Source organism: Mastacembelus armatus, chromosome 4 (assembly GCF_900324485.2).
Source record: "Mastacembelus armatus chromosome 4, fMasArm1.2, whole genome shotgun sequence".
Taxonomy (NCBI): domain Eukaryota; kingdom Metazoa; phylum Chordata; class Actinopteri; order Synbranchiformes; family Mastacembelidae; genus Mastacembelus; species Mastacembelus armatus.
This window is the reverse complement of record NC_046636.1, coordinates 9238084-9261668: the sequence shown is the minus strand read 5'-3', so window position 1 is coordinate 9261668 and position 23585 is coordinate 9238084. Positions and strand designations below refer to the sequence as shown.

At 39.0% G+C, this 23585-nt stretch overlaps 2 protein-coding genes across 5 annotated transcripts in view; both read right to left on the bottom strand.

Annotated features, from left to right (window-relative positions):
• LOC113139889 (adhesion G-protein coupled receptor D2) overlaps nt 1–4599 on the bottom strand; it is an 82598-nt gene extending 77999 nt beyond the window's left edge. For 3 of the 4 annotated variants that reach the window (XR_003296603.1, XM_026323508.2, XM_026323509.1), the window contains exons 1-6: nt 4381–4599; nt 4248–4284; nt 3498–3522; nt 3037–3261; nt 2108–2749; nt 115–303 (exon numbers count right to left, since the gene is read on the bottom strand). Coding sequence is in view for 3 of the 4 variants with exons in the window: in XM_026323508.2 (XP_026179293.1) it covers nt 115–303; nt 2108–2749; nt 3037–3261; nt 3498–3522; nt 4248–4283 (1117 nt within the window). In the remaining variant the exon portion in view is untranslated. The remainder of the gene's footprint in view (nt 1–114; nt 304–2107; nt 2750–3036; nt 3262–3497; nt 3523–4247; nt 4285–4380) is intronic. The other variant, XM_026323510.2, reaches the window with a different exon arrangement.
• A 634-nt stretch (nt 4600–5233) lies between these two features.
• kif14 (kinesin family member 14) lies at nt 5234–23269 on the bottom strand. The gene is made up of 29 exons (XM_026323789.2): nt 21973–23269; nt 20783–21037; nt 20549–20636; nt 20353–20451; nt 20000–20052; nt 19865–19895; nt 19463–19570; nt 19213–19329; nt 18757–18875; nt 18244–18416; nt 17178–17325; nt 16865–16928; nt 16392–16576; nt 16016–16118; nt 15682–15839; nt 15393–15540; nt 14929–15075; nt 13866–13998; nt 13409–13502; nt 13015–13156; nt 12182–12288; nt 10782–10882; nt 10246–10476; nt 9700–9887; nt 9048–9200; nt 8277–8399; nt 8025–8099; nt 6657–6807; nt 5234–6250 (listed from the first exon to the last, which is right to left on the bottom strand). Exons 1-29 carry the CDS (start codon nt 23025–23027, stop codon nt 5877–5879), a joined length of 4923 nt encoding a protein of 1640 aa, XP_026179574.1. The 5' UTR covers nt 23028–23269; the 3' UTR covers nt 5234–5876.
• Between the last annotated feature and the right edge of the window lie 316 nt (nt 23270–23585).

Below are 23585 nucleotides of genomic sequence, written 5' to 3'. Positions count from 1 at the left end.
TAGATTGCATGGCACTGTTTACGTACTGGTCTGCATCCATTAGATACAGAAAGACAAAACCATCACAGTACATAAAGAATAAAAAGCAAATTATATTATTATTATCATCATTACCTTTCTTAAACTGGCAGACAGCCCCTTTGCATGAGTCACACTTTGCTAGGTCCCTTCTCCCCATGACAGGGTCAAAGATGCCACAATCCTCATCGGACTGAGAGCTGTAGAACTCAAAGGACAATGTTTGATTCTGCAATGAATTTTTTTCCACGAGGGAATTCGAGAATGCTCTTGCCAACATCATACCTAGTGAAAGAAATAGTGAAGGTTATTCTTAATGTTAAATTCTTAAAAACAAAAACAGGGACAAATCAAGTCTATAGTATATGTCAAGTCCAGTTATAAAATGCCATCAAAATACAATTCAAGGCAGGATTTCCAAGCTAAGTAACTAAACTACACAGCATTATTTGTGTGTATATATATTACACATTTATGTGTAATTAATGTTAAATTATTTTCATTTCCCCAACATCATGTCCATACAGCCACTGGTGAGTTAACACTGCTTCAGCCAACAAATCACATCAGAGTGTTTCAATATGTACCAAATGAGAATCTTTTCATCTACTGTCACTGTTGTTTATGTACAATTAATTATATGCAATGGAAACTTGACTAAATTTATGGCAAGTAAATTAAACTTAAATTACTTGGATAACGTTAGAAGAGGATATAGAAATATCTTTCTCACAGACAGGTAGAATGTTGTATTTTTTTTTAGTTAAAAGCTCTGGTGTAGTTATAAGCTGCAGCTGTTGCACTCAGTCTGTAGGATCATTTTTATAAGATTAGTAAACAAATTCCTAATCTATAAGTGGAAATCACTGGAGGGGCGTAAGGGTACTCTTTCCTTTCCCCATGTTCAGTTTGAGGAGGGAGAGCGAGGGTTCTGGGCCTTCATTGCTCACTGGGGAGCATGATGTCAGAACAGGCAAACAAGTTTGTTTTGAAGGGTGGGATTCACAGTGACGTAACTTACAAAACATTTACAAGAATCATTACGAGCCCTTCTGCTTGCCAATTACAACTTGCTCACCATCTCTCCTGCTCACTGGTAGGAGTGAAAGAGAGAGTTCCCTTTTCCTTCAGGCTAATTAAACTGACAGTTGTGCTTGATGCTGGAAAGAAAAAGTGTATGTGCTGTGTATATGTGTGTTTGCCAAATCAAACAACTTCAGAAAGGATTAGGGATATTCTAATTAGGCTGATCTCAGTCTGAGTCATTTAATATTCTGTACAGCCAATACTGACCTTGAAACTGATATTTATATTTTCTTAAATAATACAGCTGCACAATGAACAATAATTATGGTACTATGGACCAGTGTTAGGGCTGGATTTACTTAACAGCTACTGCTTTCTATTAATGCCACCAAAAAGATTATGTAATATAAGTAAAGGGTAAAAGCTGCTAGACTGGTATATTTACACATATTGGGGGTTAGTGCCAACATAAATTTAAGGGTCAGGTTGGTGAATTTATACCATAAACTAATGAAATTAGCGAACTTAACAGTTAATATGTCTTTTCCACCACAATATCGCTACAGACTCTAACATTTCCTTATAGTAGTCTGTAAGAAAATTCTTGTCCTGGTCTTTGGTCTTTAGCAAAATTTTACTTGCAAACAGTATCTATTTAAACTCTGTCTAATGGGTGTGATGAGAGAGAAAAGTAGAGTGTAGTTGTAGAAGATGAGACAGAGTAGATCTGCATCTAGTTATATCTGCAATTTATTCATGGCATTTAATTTACCTTTCTTAGAATGCTACTTGGGTGGGGTGTGCCACATCAGGCCAGCTAAGATCTTCGTACATTACTGAAAAGTGTGTAGTCCAGAATGACTTTCAAATGGTTTCTATGTGATTGTTTTTCTACATAGCAACCCCACCCAGTCCTAGTGCTACACTGTGTACAGCAAGCAACTGTAACACTGGATTTTGTTGACAGATTAGTTTCTTATGTATTTTCCAGTGGAAACTGATTTAGATTCTGGTTACCCTTAGCTTCTATCCCTGTCCCTGTGTGAGATCCTGGGTAATGTACCTAGACATGGATTGTCTCTCGACAGCTTCGTAAGGGAGGGCTCTATTTTCATGGCTGTTTCATTCCACTTGAACACAAGCCCAGAAGAAATGGGTGAGCACTCCTTTTCCATGGTTTTAATTTCACTGCAGTTCAGTACCCGATCCCAAATGTGCAGCTCTGTGATGCTCCCTGAGAATGACTCGTCCTTCTTAAATGAGCCCCCAAAGGTGTCCTGCTCCTGCCCGATAATGAAAAGGCCATCAGGACCAATGTTCTCAGAACTGTTTAAGCCATCACCCCTAGAAACCACATTGCCATCAATAAATAGTTCCCAGCGTCCACCATTCTGGCTCCAAGAAACGCACACTGAATGCCAGATGTTGACGTTGTCAAAGGCTTCTTGATAAGGTCCATGAACGCCATGTACTAGCAGGGCCAGCTGCACAGGCTTGCCCTGGATCCGGTTTGCACGGAGCTGGAACTCGTTAATATATGACTGGATGGAATAAGAGAAGATGGTGGAAATTCCAAATCCATTTGGATCGAAGAGGAGACGGGTGCAAATGGTCACTGCACCCATGGAAGGGAACTTGTGCAGGAGGCGGGCATGCTTCCTGTCTGAGCGCCCGGTGAACTCCAGTATCAGGGTCTTAGAAGAACCTTTAGTTTCAACCCACAGAGAGAAAAAAGGAGGTATTGCTATGTAGGAAAAATCCTGGCACAGTTCTTGGAAAAGATGGAACATAATCATAAAAGTCTACTTTGTGGTGCAATTTCCACTGTAAATATGTATTCACTGTGGTAGCAGCATCAGTTATATTAAGATATTATTTTTCTCAAGTCAGAAAGGAATATCATGACAAGAAAGACAGGGATACTACTATTTAAAAGGAAAAGATGTTAATATGTTAAAATAAAGAATAACCAAGTACAAACACTAAACCTACTTCTCAGATGTGTCAGGACTTCGCTGGCAATCCAGACAGGTTGAGAGATGTTCAGAGATTTTAAAAAGCTGGCTAGCTCTCGGTTCTCCACTGAGTTAGAGACTGTGGCTAAGGCCCCAGAACGCTGGTCACACAGTTCCCTTGCTCTGTTCCACTGCAGGCGATCAGGCACATACTCATAATAAGACTCATCAAATATCAGGGTTCTGGTTTCCAATGTAAAGGCTGTTCAAAACAAGAGAAAGAAAAAAGAAAAATTCAATGGAGAGGACCTGACAGACCGCCTTCATTAAAATTCAGGCTAAAAAGTCTATATTTTGATTTGATTCAAGGAAATATTAATCCTGTTCAAATCATATCTTGGGCATCATGCTATAATCAGTGCTCTGTTATTTGGATTAAAATAAATAGAAAGAGAGAAATTGGGTTTAAATTGCAAAAAGACAAAGAAAGTGACCCACCTGATACGTAGCTGTGAAAATAAACCTGAAACATAAGTATAAGTTTAGTTCATTGCTTAAAGTTAAGGTATGAACTAACACAACAGAATCTATTCCTTAATAATAAGATAATAAACAGTAGGTGTCCTGAATAACTGAATAACTAGAAAAAGTTACAGGTAAAGAATACTGATGTTTCCTCTACCAGGCCTGTTGCCTTAAGGGCAAAAGATAATGTCCAAATATCTGTTAGTTCAAATGTTTGTGGTCGTTTAAGCAGTGGTTACGTTTGTATTACCAATAATCATATAGAATAGAAGAAACGTTAATTTTAATGCCAACAGGTTAGATGGTGTTAGTTGTTGACTGGCCTGATTTTCACTGATAGCCAATCAGATTAAGTACCACTCTAATCTGTGATTTTAATTGACATTCTCTAGCCAATCAGAAGCAAGTATTTTCCATATACTGTCAATGGCAGCAAACGACGCTAATTGCAGTGTACAAACATCGCATATATGGCGTTTTCTTTGTGTTATGGCATACTTCAAAGTGCTGTAAGAATATTAAGTTTTCCATCTTTAAAAACCTGTAAAGAGAACCACAGCAGCACACACACGTCAACAGGGTGAGTCTGACTCTCACCGAATTGCGTCGGGAAACATATACTTTCTGGTAAAGGTGTTCAACACACCTTTTTTACGAAACTTCGTTCACTTAAAGCTCTGCGTAGTGTGAGGTTAAACGCAAATCCAAAAATGATGTACTTACAAGCAGGCCTATATTGGCGAACAGTAACCAGTACATCCTGAAAAATAAAACCCATCTTTATTAGCAATAGGAATGCAATGAAAGTCATTGTCGTAGTATTCTATGATTTAAAAGAACAACTCGTCCGTTTTACCTGAATTATTCGTCTTGTTAAATAACTTTTTTGCGCGTCTTCTCTTTCCAGTCGCGTAGTGTCTGTGAACGCAGCATTCAACCACTCCTTTTTTGTTTCAGTGCTGCTGTCAAGTTTACATAAATGTGTTTTCTTCTCAACTGTCCTCTATCACTTGTCACTAAAGTACGAGATGAACCCTGGTAGGAGCAGACTCGTGAGAGCATGAACGGATGGAGGAGTGGGTGTAACCTGCAGCGAGCAGAGCTGACGGTTGCCAAAGCTGTGGTTCAGGGGACCTCCAAGCGCCTTTTTAGTTAGTTTCAAGGGGTCTGGTCCAGCTGGAGGATTTACTCCGAAATACACTCATGAATGTGAATTTATTAACGTATTGAATTTACTTTTTTTTCTCCTTTGAGTTAACACATGTACAACCTAGAACAATCCATATGTAAATTAAAATAAAGTCTGTGTGGTCCCACGACTACTAAGGGCTCCCACAGCTCCGCAGGTAGTCTGAGGTCAGGGGAAAAAAAATGTGGGGTTTCCCCAGCTGCAAAGAAAAGAGGAAATCCTTCCTTCAAAATTTTAGTTTTGAAAATACAAGGAAGACAAGACCAGTTGGAGAACATAGATAGCTAGATAGATACTTTATTCTTCCCCATTGGAGAAATTCAGAATGTATATGAATGTTCTCTTAAACAGGTTTGCAATATGAGAAATTAGGACTCTTGTCAAATCAAGTCATATAAATTTATTGTAGAAGTACCATCCTCTATGTTATTTTGACATCATCAACCATGTGATACAGAAGACTAAAAGGACATAAAATACTGATTTATTAAAAGTACACATATGAAGAAGAAACCCTGAGTATAGAAGTCTCTCCCGAGTGCAAATAACAGACCATTTCTTCATACAAGTAAAAAATCACACACAAAAGGAAAACAGGAACAAAGTCTTCCATTATTTCTTTTATAAAACACTGACACTCACATGTTGAAATGCTGCATGTTTGGATCAATAAAAAAAAAAAAAACGCAACAAAGAATTTACTGGGCTCTGTAAAAAATATAGTACAACAGGCCAAGTACAGCAGTAGTGAGGAGTTTGCTTACAGCCAATGAGTCATCCTAATTGTGTTTATCCATCATGAATAACTCTTTTAAACTCTACACTTTCTAGTGACTGAGGTCTTTGTCCAAATCTCTGAATCCAAAATAGCTTTAAAACACAGAAGCAAATACTTATGTTTCATGCTACATCTTAACTAATACGGTATTTACATCAGAAGTGACGCGTACATATGTAGTGAGTTGATTGTAAAAGTGTGAATATAACCAACTTTTTATCAACCTGAATAGTAACACTAAAACAGTCTCTTGTATACCCTTAACCCATTTGTTATTACCAGCAGGAGGTTGACTTCAAAGTTTTCTCAGTGTCAAGAGTTAATTTTTTACTTTAAATCCTACATGATATGGCCAAATCATTAGAGACTAACATATAGTAACACATTACACCCAGTGTGGGCTGCCTTTGGAGGACACACCTGGAGGGAGAGTGTACACCATCTTATTTGTGACTCGATTTCTCACAGAACTGCGAGGGGTGGCACTCTCTTCAGCCAAGTTATTGTCTGCTGTACTCTTATCTGGAGCAGCAGAGCTTTGTCCCTCTCCTGCATCATGATGATTCCAGGAGGAAGACAGCGACTGCAGGGCAAAGTGGAGCTCATCTCGTGCAGCTATGATACTCTGATGACAGGGAAGCTGCAGGGATAGCACTGATGTTCCCTTCTCACACAGACCCATGATCAACTCATCAACAGCCTTAGCACAGGAGGAGATCAGCTCTTTGCAGCTGCTGAGGTTGAAGTCTTTGTCTTTTCCTGGAATGAGGTTGACAGTCAGGTTGGAGAACTGCAGCCCAGAAAAATCTATAGTATTTATCCAAGACAAAATTGCTAGCAGGGATAGAAGTAGTTTAAGTCATGTTAGGACACATACTGTAAAACTGAATAAGACTTGATTGAGAAAAGCTGTAATAAAATACCTATTAAACTTTACTAATAAGGCTTGGCATTTTGTCTGGAGTTGTCACTTTATTATAGCTAACTATGCATTCACAGAATGCACAAGATAATGAACTGAAAAAGTGAGGGACAACAAGCAAGAACAACTGGCTTTGACTTTTGGTATATTGTTGAACTCTACCGAACTAAAGATGTTAACAGTGCAAGTCACTGAGCAAGACTCAGGTAAACACCCAAAGTATGTGCATGTCAGAGGCTTTACCTCGTAGGGCAGTAGACAGACAGGAATGCAGATGTTTGATGGCCAGATTCAGCTGGAACAATTTGGTCGATGTAGTCCTCAGTGACTGTAAATAGGATGCTGAGGCCTCTTCCTGCCCTTCCTCCACTTCTCCTGGGTCAGACTCTCTCTCCTGATTAAACACACCCAAAAATAGAGTACATAAGCAGTACTTTGTTACAATGCAACAAACACAGATTACAAATCAAAACACAGAAATAAAAGAACATACCAATGGTCAACATACATTTTTCTTGTAAAAATGCACACAGTTGCTACTGTTGTAGTAAATGGGTCTTCCATGGCGAGGTGTCTTTTCCTGTGACTAAACCTGATGCCCTCCTTCAATATTGCAGCAATTAATGCACATTAATACACCATGAAAATAACTTAAATTAGTACAGATGTAAAAATCAATCCTTTCTGTCCATTTTCAATAATAACTGAAATGGTCATTTTATTACTCCTTAAATTGTTTTTTTTTTTTCATTTTCATGTATATTTTGACAACATTGTTTTGTCAATGTTTGTTACAATATACACAATACACAGTCATATTAGTTAGTTCAAATTTCACCATGAAAGTAGTTGCTTTGAGCTATAACTCAGGGTTATTTGACTACAATAACACAGTGTACCTATATGTGTCAATGATTGGTTTTAACAAAAAAAAACTGCTAGTTTGTGTGGCTAAGATAACGGCAAACAAGCCCGTTAGCTGTGACTGATGCCACTTCATTCAACACATTCATTACCTGAATGATCGTCGAGGGGCGACTGCAGAGAGATAAGCCTACAGAGCATTGAGCTTTACAGGAGCAATAAAGGCTGAGTGGCATCTTAACGGAGCTGCTGTGGTAATGGGCATTAATCTGTAACATTTAAGCCTGTGTCAAGATGGAAGATTGTTTTTAACCTTTAAAAATCCAGGGAAGCTTTGCTAGGCCTGTACTTTGTCTTTCAGTCCTGGTTTACCCACACAAACACACATATTTTTTGGTAATGAAGCTGTGCATAGCTGATAGCTAATGCCATTAATCTAAATCATTCATTTTAACCATTTTTCATCTTTATTTATTTTTTTTACCTAGAATTTAATTACTGATAAACTATAATAAAAAAATAAATAAAATAATATCATAGAAAAGTAATGGAGTAATACTTCAGGTGGGTTTGATTTAGGCAATTCAATGACACCATTAAGCTGATGTATGTAGTTTTATAGTAAACTGAATTCTAAGCCTTTTGAATATGTTAATGATTTTAGTAATCGGGTGAAAGAAATATTTTGATCATATTTCAATGTCTCCTAGGTTGTAGTTTGTACTAATTTGTACTACTGAAACTTACCGTGACATGACAATGCATGTAGCTCTGCAGAGAGCGGGCTAAGTCAAGTGCCTTGGATTTTAGGCCCTGCATGACCTGTGAGCAGAAATGGTTTATGAAAGGTGACACCTCTTTTTTAAAAAATATTCACAAAAATTATTTAACCATGACAGTGCAACGGCATAATTTAGCTAAATACCATTACCCAGCAACAAATGACAGGCAGGTGAACAAGAACACAATATTTAATAAAGTCACAGTATGATCTCTTACTGGGTTGGTGGGATAGGCCAACTGAGCCTCTCTTAGCATTTCCCTGGTGATGGTGAGGCTCTCCTCTAAAAGAGAGTGGATGCCCTTTTTGGTCCCCTTCAGCAGACATAATACCACTGATGGCTGAAAAGATGTAATCATATGAAACCACAGACATATATTATTGTATTATTTTGATACCATCTTGTGTCCAAGAGATATATCAAGTTGGATAGTTTACAATGTAAATAAATAAATAAATAAATAAATAAATAAATGGAGCTATTCGCTTTTGGTCAACATGAGGTATTATGAGGAAATATTGCCTCTAAATAACCTCAAACCTATTTCTGCATTTCTTACTACTTATCAGCTGGAGTGTACACTAATACCAGTATATATGTAATAATGTGATATCAGCCAACATGTCCTTTTTATCCTCCTTTTTGACATACTTGGCTTCACATCATTTTCCTAGAGATCACCTATTTGGCAAAATAGGAATCTTCCAAACCAGTTTAAACATTTCTATTGGTGAGTTTCTACATTTCTTTAGCTAACACATGCTGGTACTCAGAATTTATGATATACTCTGAGACACCACTACATTTGTACATCAACAAGTCACACATGCCATTTGGCTCACTAAGCCCCCACCTCCTAATATCTTCCATGCTCTGAGATACACACTGCTAATATTCCATTCTCTGGTATCATAGAGTGGGGGCCTGATTACACCAAACCCCAGAGCCTAACCAGAATTTGCAGCTGCTGCGGTATTAATGCTATTACCTTGCCACTGGCCTGGGCACCCAGCTCCACAGCATCCAACGGCATGCCTGTCACTGCTGCCAGATGGCCAAGTGCAAACAATGCTGCATCCAAGCACTGACTGCTCTTCCTCCATGCCTCCGTCACCATTGAAGTGATCTCAGATTCACAACCCTGGATGGGGAGAAGATTTTAGTTAATTTGCACTGACTTGATATTTACTGAAATTATAAACACGCTGAATTAAAATGAATTTGATATTGACTCAATGCAAGCAAGGCAAAAAATGGTTGACATAGTCTGAAGAGTTGGTTAAAAAATAAATAAATACTAGAGACTGAAAAATCAGTGGTGTGAGGGGAAAATTGTGTGTTTAGGTGCTGAGGCTAGTAAGGAATTTATATTTATTTTCCATATATTCATGGTCTGTTTGGGGCTCAAGGTTGAGATTTCCCTCTACCTGGCCATTTCCATAGACAGTCCTAAAACAGCTCAGAGCTAAGACCAATCAATCAATGCCCTGCATTTTGATTAGCTACCCCTGCCCAAACTACACTAAATTGAAAATCATTTTTTAGCTCAGATTTTGCAGTCTTTTCAACTCATTTATATACTGCACACACCATGAAAAGCATAATATCATTTACAGTGGTGGTAATATCAGTATGTGTACCTGAATGAGCATTTGGAAGAATCCTCCCATCTTTTTGACCTGGGTCTTAAGTTCGTCAGCGATGGTGTAAAGCAGGCCGGAGGAGGGTTTAACACTGCCCAGCCACTGCATGGTAACAAACACTGCACACTCTATGGCTGTGGTGCCTCTGAGCAGTTGAGTCTGGGCCACCAAGTTACACACAAACACTGCAGGGGAAAAAAAAAAGCCATAATAAGTTTGCCTCAAATACACCTGAACAGTAAATCAGAAAAAATGAAAATGGTCAAGCTAAGTGAAATGAAAAATCCAGAACTCATTCCAACACCCTTAAGTTTTATTTAAGTTGTCTGCGCAATTTGAAATAATTCGGTCTAAATAAAAAAAACTATAAAGTGGCATTTTCTATTCATAGCCTGCCTATAGTCACCTATCTAATAACTTTGACTACTAATAAACTAAATACTGAAACCAAAGTACCAGTTTGCTTCTCTGGTCCTGTATAAAAAAAAATTTTTTTTAAAAAGTTAAAAAAAATAAATTTTAAAAAATATGACTAACTCTCACCATTGTCCTGGCTGTCTTCATCCAGGCTGTCATATAGTTCATATATGGTTTGGATTGCCACATACACCAGGTTGAGATCAGAGACCATCCTGTCTGCCATGCTCTCCTCTGTCCCACTACAATCACGCAGACGGGCCACTGACTGACCAATCAGTTCCTTACAGAGGCTAGGTATGGCAGAGTCTTTGCTGCTGGAATGAGTGGAGGGAGGTTTCGCAACACCCATCAAGCCTTGGAGAATAGTTGGAATGTGCAAAGATGACATCATTAAACATCATTCTTACAAGTGTGTCATAGTAAGGGTAGTAACCTGTCTTTAAAAGCAATAACATTTCATTGCTTTTAATTCCCTAACCTTTAAATCTGTGTAATGGCATAGCAGTTTACCAATTCAGCTTTTTGTATGAATAAAACAGGCTATACCCTTCTGCCCCTCTGTTCATCAAAACCAGATTTTCTTTACTTTACTTCCACATCAGTGAAAATATGGCATCAATCAGAAAACTGAAAATTATTAATTTTGTTCAGCACCTTACCAGCAGACTGTGAGGAGCTATTGTGAAGACTCTGAATTGGATGGACCCGAATCTCATAGAGACGCCCAGAGATCCTTCTGCTCTTCAGCAAACTTCTGCTCCTGATCCCAAAACAAGGCAGAAGAAAAACCCTGTGATTTGACTTGACAGCATTTCTGCTCCAGTGCAGTGAGAATAAATTTGGTGTGTGCTCCAAGGACATTTATAACAGTATTAGTTGAACAAGCAATTACACTCAGGCTTTGCCTGTATTTTCGTTTTGCAAATAACACTGCAAAAAACCACTGTTAAAAAGTCTGTGACTGTTTGTACTGCCTGTCATTGTTTTCATTTTTGCGGATTTCCTTACTGGATCAGAGCTGACTTTGTTATGAAGACATTGGTATGTGCTCTTATTAATGTAGACAATGCATCTTTGACAGGCTTTGGACGTAACTCTGGTGATCAGGTTGTAAATGTAACCAGTATTATTTTTGCTAGAATACAAGTCAAACTGATGTTTACAAAGGTTAAATGAGTTCAGCAGGAGAATAAACTTTACTTATGAGAAGAGATGGGAAGGTCAGTAAGCAGCCATGATGGTCATGAGGCTTAGGCATGGGTTTAATGGAGCCAGAGACAGAAAAAGTAAGAGAGAACCACATACTGTGTACTATGTTTGATTTGGCCGAGTCTGCTGGTAGTTCAGGCACCACCAGAAACACCATAAAGATGCTTGACAAGAATAACAACAATGTGAAGGGAAAATACTGGGGGTTCTGCATTTAGCACAGGTGTGTTTGGATTATGGGTTGTAGAGGGAGAAACAAAGGGACCCTTAGTGTCCTTTCCCTTTCTAAACCCCTTGGCCTGGTCTTCATGGAAATCAAATTAATAAACAGAGGAAAAAGAATAAAGAGGAAAATTTGCTGTGGGCAGCAACTTCACATTAATTTTTTCATGAAAGAAAGGAGGATGTGTTGGATGTGAAAAATACATGCCAGGCTATAAATCACATTAGTGGAAACTAGGAGGATTTTGTGAAAACAAACTAAATCTTCCAAACTGTTTGACAAAAAATATTTTTGTGTTCCATCCACATATCTTTTAACTTTCCATATACATCCATTTGCCACAACACATTTTTCACATTAAAAAAAGTTGAGCATGAGGTCTGTAGACATACTATAAAAGCAAAAACACAGTCCATCTAAGCCCTTGGCACTGTGGAAATTCAGTATGGTGGGCAGAGACAATCCTTTACTTCCAACCGACTCTGCATGCCTTTGCTCACTAGCACATTTCAAAGAGTTGGACAAGAACACAGTACCAGCTGATTCGATTAAAATCAAATCTAAATGTAAGGTGGTGGAAAGAGGGACTTGTGGATGGGGGAAGAGAGGAAGAGGTTGGATAATTACCTTCGGCGAGAGAAGGAGGATGTGGAGGCAGAGGAGGCCGATATATCTTGCTCCCACTCATCATCAGGGTCATAAAACACATCGTCATCTTTAGAGGTGGAATCCCCCTGCGGAGAGTAAACTACTGCTGACATGACCAGTCTCATTTACTCAACTTAATGAGAAAAGCACAGCCAACTGAGGCAGCATCCCTCTGTCAGACATAAAACAACCCATTCTGGACTGTCAGTGAGGTCAAACACCTGGGAAATTGGCAGCTGCACTTGAGCTGATGTCAGACTGAATATGCAGAGGCTGGCTGGCTGAAAATGGTTTACTAAACAGGCATCAACCATTAGCTTATTAGAGTACTGGTCAAATTCAAAACAAATCAAATAAGCAATGATAAGCTTCCTATGAATTGAAGTATTTTATTGGTACTCAGCTTCATCATGAGTCTACTCATTTCATTGGGTTCATCATTATGAGATTCAGGTTTCTGAGAGTATTAGATGATGATGGTGACTTCATACAAAGAAGATCAGCAGCAGCTTGAGCCAATTGAAGAAAACTGGCTAAAAAAAAGTTTAAAACATCTTGAGAAGACATTTGTACCTAATGGCAAGTTATTCTTTCCAAGCCATCTGTTGCCTATGTCTTTGGTTTATCCGTTTCCTTCGTTGCCCCAAACAAAGAAAATATGTTCCCACCGCCTCTTTGCTTTGAGGTAACAGGGTAGTGTAATGTCAGGAATAGGTTCTAGTTGCTTTAGATAGCTGAACATGACATGCATTTATTAATTAAATTAAAAAGTAAGAGTAATCTCTTAAGTCATAAATAAATATAAGGCAAACCTGCTCAAGTTCCCTCAAGGAGGCCATGTTGTTCTGGAACTTCTCAAGGCTCCAAAATGTGGAGATTCCCAGTTTTGTGTTTTGAACCCGCACCTGCAGCAGACCACCTTGGCCCAGATTCTTGTTGTCAGAGCTTTCATGTCTATAAAAGTACAGGGTCAAATGATGATGCCAGAATATGATTTCATTTACAATATCAAGTTAAAGTCAGAAAGCCATTATTGAGGAAAGGCTCACTAAAAAAAAAAGTAACAGACAAATATTTTGATTTGATGATTTCTGGAACCTAAACACATAAATAAATAAAATCTTTTTAAAACAAGTACTTTAAGGCATAGCATTTCCAATGTCAATAAATAAGGTGGAAAGATTCAACAAAGAAATCCTTTCATACCTGCTGAAGACTGTATGTTTCTTCAGTTTAGCACTGATCTTATTGGCTTCCTCAATCATCAAAGACAATTTCATGGCATCCCACTGTGGACAAACTGCAACACAAAAATAAAAAACTCTCACTCTACCACAACCAAGAGCCCCGTGTCAAAGCTGATCTGAGTCAGATGCTGTTCTATTTCAGTCAGATTTGATAGCACTTTATGGAAGATGTTTAAATAATGTGACCTAGCTTATCCACCATTAAAAATAATAGTATTCTTACTTTAAGGTTCGTTGCAAGGACACTAGTCAAAAGCTACTTAGTATGAGATTCTAGGATAATTATCGCACTGTGCTGCAAAGGTGCAGTGGAATGGCTTACTCTACTCCATCTGAAATGCTGTTAATACAGAATCATGTGAATTCTTAGCAGAGTTCCTAACTCTTTTATGTACCAGTGAGCTGAAAGACCTTACCATTTTGTGCAGAGTGGTTTTCCCTTAAAGCTCTTTTCTTTTGCATCTCATCTAACTCTTTGCTGAGCTTTCTCTTCTCGTCCTCAAGGGCCTCAACAATCCTTGCTTGACAGACACGGTGTTCCTCCATCACCTGGAGTGAATCATAATAATGTAAAAATGCCACAATCCAAGCTCCACCACAACTCATAACATATCCCAAATGGCTCATCAGTTAAACATGAATTTGAGATCGTCACAAAGCATGAAACTGAGCACATAAAAGAGATGATGTTGTTTATGCTTAGAGGAAAGTTTAGATTTCCTGTAGAGTGACTTTTCAGGATTAGGAAAAAGAAAAATGCAGAAAGCTGAGGGAAATGAGGTTTGTTTAAAATGGCATGCTTTTTCTTCTCATAATGTCAACTGAATCTCTAACTTGAGGTCAAGTTAGTATTTAGTAGGACAATGTCTCTTCCAGAGGAAAAAAATAGGTTAGCTGATCAGCTGATCAGCTTAATATTCAAAGCTGCTTGTGCCGGATCTTATTACAGATGCACTCATACCTGTTACTACCTACTTTTATTACTTATTACTTTCAGTACAAGACTACCTGAACTTTCATCAGGGATCAATAAAGTTGATCTAATATCTTATCTCTTACCCAGTGCAAACATGCCACAAAGTGAGAAATGAAAGTCATCACTGAGATATTTGGCAACTGGGAAAATGGAACAATACAGCTGTGATGACCTAGGTCTGTTACAATCTTCCATCAGCAAACACAAACAATTACGGCACTCTCAGAATCTTACATCATGTCACAATTCATTTTGTTTCCAAGAAACATTTACGCTTTGAGACTCACAAAAAGGCACATGCGGACTTCCCTGGTGTTGTCAAGAGTACTTAATGGTTCACACATATGAATTATTGCACTAGCAGAAAATCTAGAGGTTATGTAAAGAGGTACATAACTTTGAAAAAAAAAAACTGACAAGAACAAAAACAACTTCAGAGGAACTCACAACAGTTAAATGGAAGAAGAAATTTAACCCTCCCAGGTGCTGCTCTGTGCCCTCACCTGGGCCTCCATGTGCAGACGGAGGTGTTTCTTGTGGGTGTCCACCTCCTGTTCCAGTTCCAGCTTGGCCATCTTCAGCTCTGCCATCTGACTGGCCACCTTCTGCTGGTCTAACTCCTGTTGATGCTTCCACTCATTTTCCTTGTTCTGAATTAATGATATTTAGGCATTATGTAATACTGACTGCACAAAAAGACAGGGTGTAACAATATACATGAACTTTTACATAACCCTATATTTGTAATACAGTGTACAAGTCTTAAGAAAATAGACAATGATATAAATGTGTAGTGATTGTTTTATCAGTTGGTAACACCTTTATGTTAACTGAGCTGTAAAATGTTAACAAATCACCAGTGAAAGTATCAAACAGATTCAGTAAGCTGAATTTAAAATACAGTGTAAAGAGATGAGAAACTGTAAAATGTTTAGTCTTAAAAACTAGCAGGGAATGTCTTGTGTACCAGCTCTCTCTCCAAAGCTCGGATCCTGTCTTCATACAGAGCCTTCTGATCAGACAGCTCCTTTTGGGCCAACTCTTTTGCCATCTGGATTCCCTGCATCATCTCCTCTTTTGCCTTCAAATGGGCTTCTTCAATTTCTGCTTCCAACCTGAAACACAACAATGGCTTGAGGGGAATTCTTATTTTGATTATTAGATTGGTGAAAAAACATGCAGACCAGGAAAAACACTTTAAAAAGGAGGCCGATGCACTCCGATTATATTCTTTTTATCTGCTCTTCTGCACTCACTGAGCTCTTTGGGCCACCAGAAGCTCATTTTTGGCGAATTCAAAGTCTTTGTGGCCATCTCCCCCATTTGTCCAGCATGACACACGCTTCCCAGACTGTACCTCTGCTGGATGATTGAAACGAAAGTAGTGGTCTCCACCTAGAATCACCCTATCGCCCTGTAAAACACACATACAGGAGAAAAGTTCATTCATAGCAAAAAGAAAATAAAAAATACACTAATTCACTTAAAAAACAAGCAGGAAACAAGCCATTGCAAAGATCTCACTGTTAGTTACCATGTGGTATGATGCCAAACTTAAGATGGGATAGGAGGTCAGTCTGGTGTACTTACATGATGTAGGACAGTGGATTCAGAGATTAGGTTTCCATTTACAAAGGTTTTGGCATTTTTCATGGGAACGATGCTGACAGTTCCGTGTATGTTGGATATAATACTAAAAAAATAAATAAAATGAATGAATGAATGGATAAATTAAATAAATGAATAAATGCCTGTTCTGCTAAAAAAACAAACAAACATATAGAGTAGAAAGATATGGCTCCTCAAATCATTTATAACAGTAATCACAATTAATAAGCATCACTCTCAGTATTAAAACAATATATTACAGCCTGCAAACAGACCACATACTATCCACTAGTCATACAAAAGGAAACTGCTCCTGCCACTAGCATCTTCACACTCCTGTAGGAATTTCTATTATTACCAATGTTGGTCAGCAATGAGGGCTCCAGTCAGCTGGATGTCATGTGTGGAGTCAGACTTTAGTTTGCCCACTGTGGTTCGTCCCTCCTTAATCATATAGAGAAGCATCTCTGAAAGCTGGGGATCCTCATTCAGATTCACTAGGTTGGGAAGACGGTTGTCCACTTTGAATGTCACACCTGCTTTCTGAGGCCACACAGAGCAAAAATTTTTCAAATGACGCTTCGAAAACAGATCTTTCCTGATTTGTAATTTATTTCCAAACTATTTGCTAACATAAAAAGTTATTCATGTGAGAAAAGGGGACTCTCTATTTTGACTTTTTGGGTTAATGTTGTCAAAGTCTATGATTACTACACCACTGAAAACTCAGGATGACACATGACACTTAAAATTCAAGGTACTACATATGTAAAATAAAAAAAATATAAATAAATAAAACAGATAGAACTGAACTAGGCATGTAGTGTTCACCTGCAACTCTTTGGTCTCTTCACGTTTGCGAATTTCAGCTTGTTCCAGTTTCTCTCTCCATGCTCTGACAGAAAATGAAATAAAAGAAAACTTAAATTAATTAAGTTAAGCTTTGTATATTAGTATCACCAATTTTGAATTACATATTGACTGATAATTAAAAGTATGCAAGAGGGTGCGTTACATGCACGCCATGCAAGACATGAAATACATGCACATTGTTACAAAAATAGTATTGCTGTCATAGGAATATATATATAAGTCTTAAAAAGCATATATGCATGAAAAGGCAACGTTTTGCAGTAACACTGACCTGTTGGCCTCAACCATTTCTCTCTCTTGCTGACAGAGTTTGTTCTTCAGGGCGACAATCTCCTGTTGGAACAGTCTAACTCTCTCTGGTTCGATGCCCAGGGAGCTCATCTGGGCTGCTCGTAGCTTCTCCACCTCTGCCTTCAGCTCTAAAACACACAAACACACACACACACACACAAAGTTTGTCCAAAATGCTTTATACAGCTAAAACATATGCAGCAGTTTTGAGCAAATATGAACTTAAATAAATACCAGTCGATATAAAACTGCAAAAAAGTTCCACAGAGTGTGTCTGAAGACAGGAGTATAACAGAGGCCACCGAAATATTCAGATTTTGACAGTTAACTGGCCAACAGTGTCACTTACTGAAGACAATTTATTGAGCAACATTGACCTGATTTCTAATGTTTGAGTCATATTCACTTTGCGTATCTCACACTGACAGGTGATGAAAAAAAAAAAAACACAGCAAGAGCTCCCCTTAGTGCTAAAAATGTCAAACAGCAGCATAATCATCTTATGAAAAATAATAATTGCATGACAGTTAGCCGCCATGTGCAGCAGACAGTGCATAAATATGGCCTAGAGGCAAGGTTAGGGCCAGGCCTTAATTGAACTGGGTAGTGCATAAGCTGTTGATGGATAGATGGGTAGACAGGAGGGTATGTGGAAGAGAAGGAGATCAAGAGCAAGCCATGAATAGAAAGACAGCCATCCGCACATAAAGAAAAAGAAAAACATACAGAAAGACAGTGGGACAGAAACAAAGAGATTCAGATGATGAAGGTGCTAATGACCAGACAGAAAACCGAGAAAGAGTAAATAACGGTTCTGATCAGCTTGTGAATATGCACATAATTTAGGCTATTAGGGAGTGTTGAAAAATTTGCTCTGTTCCACTAAAACATGATTTTGTGCTGTGATGATGTTCTACTGCACAAATTATGTTCACACCCAAGCTACATTTATATTGTTCCTAAAATTATAGAGGCCACTTCAGCAACATTTGTAGCAAGTGTACAGTAAGTGCACGCTTCATAATCAAACCCAGTTAAAGGCTGACCTCTGATGAGCTTGGCACTGGTGTCCTCATTGACTTTGGCCACATTAATAATCGTGCGGGCCTGTTGGGCATAGCGCAGAGTACTTAGGCTTTCTTCCACATTGCTGCCTGCTGGGCTCACTGTGGCAATCATGGCTGTCTTGGAGTTACCACCGAGGCTTTCTTTCAGCAGCCTGCAGAGGACCAAAAACATTGTCAGGATTAAGCTTTTAAATTAGAAATGTTGATCTGTTTAAGGACTGTGGGTCCTTAAAAAGAAAAAAAAAAACATAAAAAATATTTTGAACATGTTTATTTTCCATGTTAAAATAACTGTAAATGCATGTATATGTATGAATTTTGTCCTATCATATGCAACGTTGGTACATTTCATGAAACTGTGGACAACTTTATGTTACTTATTTAAAATCTATTAGATAGATAGATAGATAGTTTATTGATTATTAAAGGTAGTTTACAAAAAACATTATGTTCCACAACAGCTACATGTGTATAAGCATACAAATCTCTCACCATGTGAGGACAGACTCTCTGTAGGGTATAAAGACCTTCTTACTGGTCAGTGCCTGTTCAGACAGGGCTGAGATGACTTTTCCAAGGGTAAGCAAGGATTTATTGATACTAGCGCCCTCCTATAATGACACAGAAAATGCTTTATTTTGAATAAGTGCACATGCAAATGGAATTATGTAAATGCATCCTCATCATTCCTAGAATTAACTTTGACCTACTATAAGAAGATTTGTTTTAGGAGTCAATTGAAAGTGATTATAAACTGCAGAAACCAAAGGGAATTCTACTAATTGACAATTACGGGATTTGCTTTGCTCATATGGTATTTGCTTATACTGTGAGAAAAAGGAAAACATGAAGATATTCAGTGACTATGATATGAAGTGCAGAAAAGCAAACTCTTGTTTTCAGTGACCAATGATGGCATGGTATTTGTGTTTTTGTGTGTGTGTGTACCCTAAGTCGGTCTCCAGTTGTTTGGGCTGAGTTACAGCGTTCACTGCCTGCCAGGTCCACCAGGTTGATCCTGCTGGTAATACTGTGTTCATGTTCCTCTCCCTCCACAAACTCTGTCTGTATATAAACCCATATGTAACATTCAGCTTAAACACAAGAAAGCTCAAGTTAGTTAGTCTTCCTGAAGAATTAACTGTTAAATTGCACACTCTCCACATTGTTGGGATACAGTTAAGTTAAGAGCCCACACCTTAGTCTGGGTCATAACCAGGGTGAAGACAGAATGAGATCTGGAGCTCTTGTCGTTCATTCCTGTAGCTGCTGTAGCTCTCTGCTTGTTGCCCAGCTCCAGCCATCCCTAAAACAGACAATGTGACTGAACGGTAATTCATCACGTGAATCAGTATTTGTTTTTACATACTGCATTTTTGGATGCACAGTATCTGTGATGCCTATGAAACGTATTTTATAATGTGCCAGCATATTATTATTCAGTCAGATGTTGAGGTCTGTTCTTTAATGTGGGCTCTTAATCTACCTGACAACACCTACTTCACAAAACTGGCTTACTCTTTAAACGTTGTTCATATGAGCGCTACCTAAATGCCAGAGATCTGAAAGAAGAAAATATCTGGCAGCAGTTTCAGCTTACCTGAATGTCATTGTAAGAGCTCACAACATTCCTGTGAAGAAATAGCAAAGTGAGCAATTCTGCAATACACTGTTCAAGGATTCTCTTTTGGCCTTTATAATATAGAGTTGCCTAAGTAAGAAAGGGTTTTCTTACGCAGAAAGCTCAGCAACATACGGACCGTGGACTGGATGTTCCCTCACTCTTAGCTGGAAACACAAATCAACTGGATTTTATCATGATAGATTCATGTTATTATCGATTATATATTATATACATCTCAGAAATGTGACGGATTTTCAAGTATCTTATTTAGCAGCAAGGAAAGTCCTAATACTTTCCATTTTCAATTGGACAGCAAGGTTGGTTTATGAATCAGCTAATTCTACAAACTGCCAGCCACATATTTACAATAAAACCTTGAAATTACTAAAATTATTGGTAAATAAATATATACTAATAACTTTCAATTTTATTAAATATATTTCTGTTTGTTGCAAACTACTCACAGGCATCCTTCTTTGGTTTGGCTCATCTCTGGTTACCAGGAGGTCATGGATCTTCTCATTGTATACTTCAAAGTAGCTCATTTCTACATGACATTTGACCTGAGATAATCACAAAAAAAAAAAACAAAAAAAAAAAAAAACATTAAAAATTATAAAATAAAATAAACAGCAATAAATGGATGTATATGATATCTACCTCATTATTTTCCATGGAGGCTAGTCTATCAAAAAGCTCCTGGCAGAACCGTGGAATAACCCCTGCCTCTTGTCCAAAGCCCATCATCCTGCAAAAACAGCATTTTAAAAGTGTCATACTGAGAGGTGACAAATTACAATTTCAAAACAACATCCACTTCAAAAATAAATGAGTAGACCAAAAATAAGTGAATCAAAAGGATTACTGTTGTAAACTAAAAGCAAAAATTCTCACGTGTACGACTTCCCAGAGCCTGTTTGGCCATAAGCAAACAGGCAGGTGTTGAACCCTTCAAAGGCCCTTAGTAGCAGAGGTCTGGCCAGTGTCTCATACACCGTCTGCTGGCTGGCGAACGTGGGCTCGCCCTCATCCACTGAGCAGAAGGAGAAGTCATAGGTGAAGCAGTAGGTCTGTTTGGTCTCTGGATGCTGTACAGTGGTCTCCTGGCCATTCATGAAGATGACTTGTAACACCTTCTCTGCTTTCTCCCTATGACAGAGCAGAAATATTTACGACATTATTTCAGAGAAAAAGGTTGTGTCTACCAGAAAGTCTGTAGCTGCTTTTTATTATCAACTCATCTGCTGATTATTTTGCTGATTGATTGTTTGGTCTATAAAATGTGAAAATGTCCATGACAATTTTCTAAAGCCTAAGGTGAGGATGTCAAATTGGTAAATATAAGTTTACAAATGGGCAGCATGGTGGATGTTAGCAGCATTGCCTCAAAGCAAGAAGGTCTTGGGTTAACAACTGGGCCATTCTGTGTGGAGTATGCATGTTCTCCCTGTGCTTGCGTGGGTTTACTCTGAGTACTTCGGTTTCCTCCCACAGTCCAAAAACATGCATGTTAGGTTGATTGGTGACTCTAAATTCTAAAGTCTATATGTGTCTATATGTGGCCCTGTGATGGACTGGTGACCTGTCCAGGGTGTACCCCTGCCTTTCACCCAAAACAGAGCTGGGATGGGCTCCAGCAGATCCCTGTGACCCTGGTTAAAGGAATAAGCGGGTATAGAAAATGGATGGATGGATGGAAGTTTACAAATCACATCACATAAAGAAGAAAAGCAGCAAATCCTCACAACTGATACAACAGAACTGGAAAATTATTTTACTGATTAAGTGATTTTTTTTTTTGCCAGTCCACTAATCCAGGGGTGAACAATTCTGATTCTTGAGGTCCCTGCTTGTTTTCCACCTGCCCCTGCTCTACCCTCTGCTGATTACCTGCATCAGGTATGTTCAGTCAATCAGAAGTTGGAAGATACCCATTCAGTCCATTTGGCATAGCTGATACATATATCTACCAATGTTTGTCTGAATTGAACAGGTAAGTCAGCAGTAACTGATGGCCATCCAGACCCTATACTGCAGACAGACAATATAGCCATTTTAATAAAGGTAGGTAGTGCTTTACAAACCTGGCACTGAAAGGGCGAACGCGCACAGCCACAGCCACTGCACTGTTTTCCATCTTAAAGGAATCATGCTGCTTCAGAGCCTCACTTGGATGGGACAGTGGGTGCTGAGTAGCTGCTGGAGCGGGAGCAAACGTGGAGGTCCTGGCCTGGGTCATGTCTCCCTTTTGGCCTGCGTTCGAGGTCTTTATCACCTGCTGCGCTGTGTTTGGCTTGGGTACACCTGCGGACTCCTTGTTTACTCGAGGAGCTGAGAAAGGTTTAGTGTCTTCTGCTTGGTGTGCTCGGGATTTCGACATTTCCAGACTTGCAGATTTGACTGGCACTGGTTTAGGCGCTTCTTTCTTTGCCAATCTTTCGAACACATCTCTCCTGGCAGCGATCTTCTCAAAAGGGGTCTTTTTGGTAGGGGTTTTAAAAGTTTGGGTCTGATCCTCTAATTGTCTGCCTGTGGAGTTAGACGAAGAAGCGAAGAACTTTTTGCCTTGCACCAGCCTCTCTTGGGTTTCCACATGGGAAGCAGTTTCTCTTCCTTTGCTCTTGGTAGCAGTTTCTCTTAAACTCTTAGTTCTGAATAATCCAGATGTCCTACTGTTTGCGTCACCAAGAACTTTCGGCGTAGGCTGCAGGCCAGTACCACTAAATCCACGCTGCCTGTGTACGCTTTTATCCATGGAGGGAGTCCTGGTCCTACGCTGCAGGGTGAGTCTCTTCTCCGGACCTGGTGTGGTACTCTGACCGCTTTCCGCCACCGGTTTCTCCTCTATTTCAGCCCCAGTTTTCCTCCTGGACCTTCTCTGCAGCGTGAGTCGGCCCCGGTAAGGAGTCTGCTGCCCGCTGCCGCTCATTGACAGCGTAGAAATGACATAAGTCCTGTTTACCTGTCTGCTTTTATCAGATGACCTGCTGTCTTCAGAGTCTCCTGATGTTAGTTCACTTTTGCCCAGCGTTGTGTCTGGTGCTTTTCGCTCTCTGCTCGGTGTTTTGAGCGTTGATGTTGACATTAGATGATCGTAATATGCCGTATGTTTCCTCGCTTGTACACTAAACAACGACATCGCGGTCAGCTGCTAAAAGTAAGTTACTGGTTAACTTTAGCTAGCTAACGACAACTCTGCTCTAAATTACCTACAATAAAGTTATGCCTAACTTATATAAAAAGCATTTAAAGCAGACGTCAGTGCGGTTAGTTAAACGTGAATTACGTATGTCTACCGTTAAGCCAACATGGATGTTTTTGTTTATTATTGCCTTTTCTTCTCTTCCGCTTTCGCCCGCTTCAATTTCAAATCGTCCCCGCCAGTGACAGCTGATTGGCTGAATTCTCGGAAACGATTACGTCACTCCATGGACCGAAAGGTGTAGATACCCGAGACTGACGCTAGATGGCCGCAAAACCAAGGGTTGTTTACAAAATACTTGCCTAGAATAAACTGTAAACTATAACTGATTCTTGCGCTACTGTTTTCCCTTCTAAAATTAACTCTCTGCCGTTAGAAAATGACGTAGTGAGTCTGTAGTTTCAGTCTAAATTCTTTTTGCCGCAAATTGTGAGACATGGTTGAAAACTGAAAAAATAAGTACTTGGGTTGAGATTCACGCCAAGAATTATATAT

Excerpts from the sequence above, each read along its gene's own strand:
- kif14 (XM_026323789.2), bottom strand. The coding sequence starts at position 23,027 with ATGTCGTTGTTTAGTGTACAAGCGAGGAAACATACGGCATATTACGAT. Across the intron at positions 17,326-18,243 it reads CAGTGCCAAGCTCATCAGAG|AGCTGAAGGCAGAGGTGGAG; the intron begins GTCAGCCTTTAA and ends TGTGTGTTTTAG. Across the intron at positions 9,201-9,699 it reads TCTTCCAAATGCTCATTCAG|GGTTGTGAATCTGAGATCAC; the intron begins GTACACATACTG and ends CTCCCCATCCAG.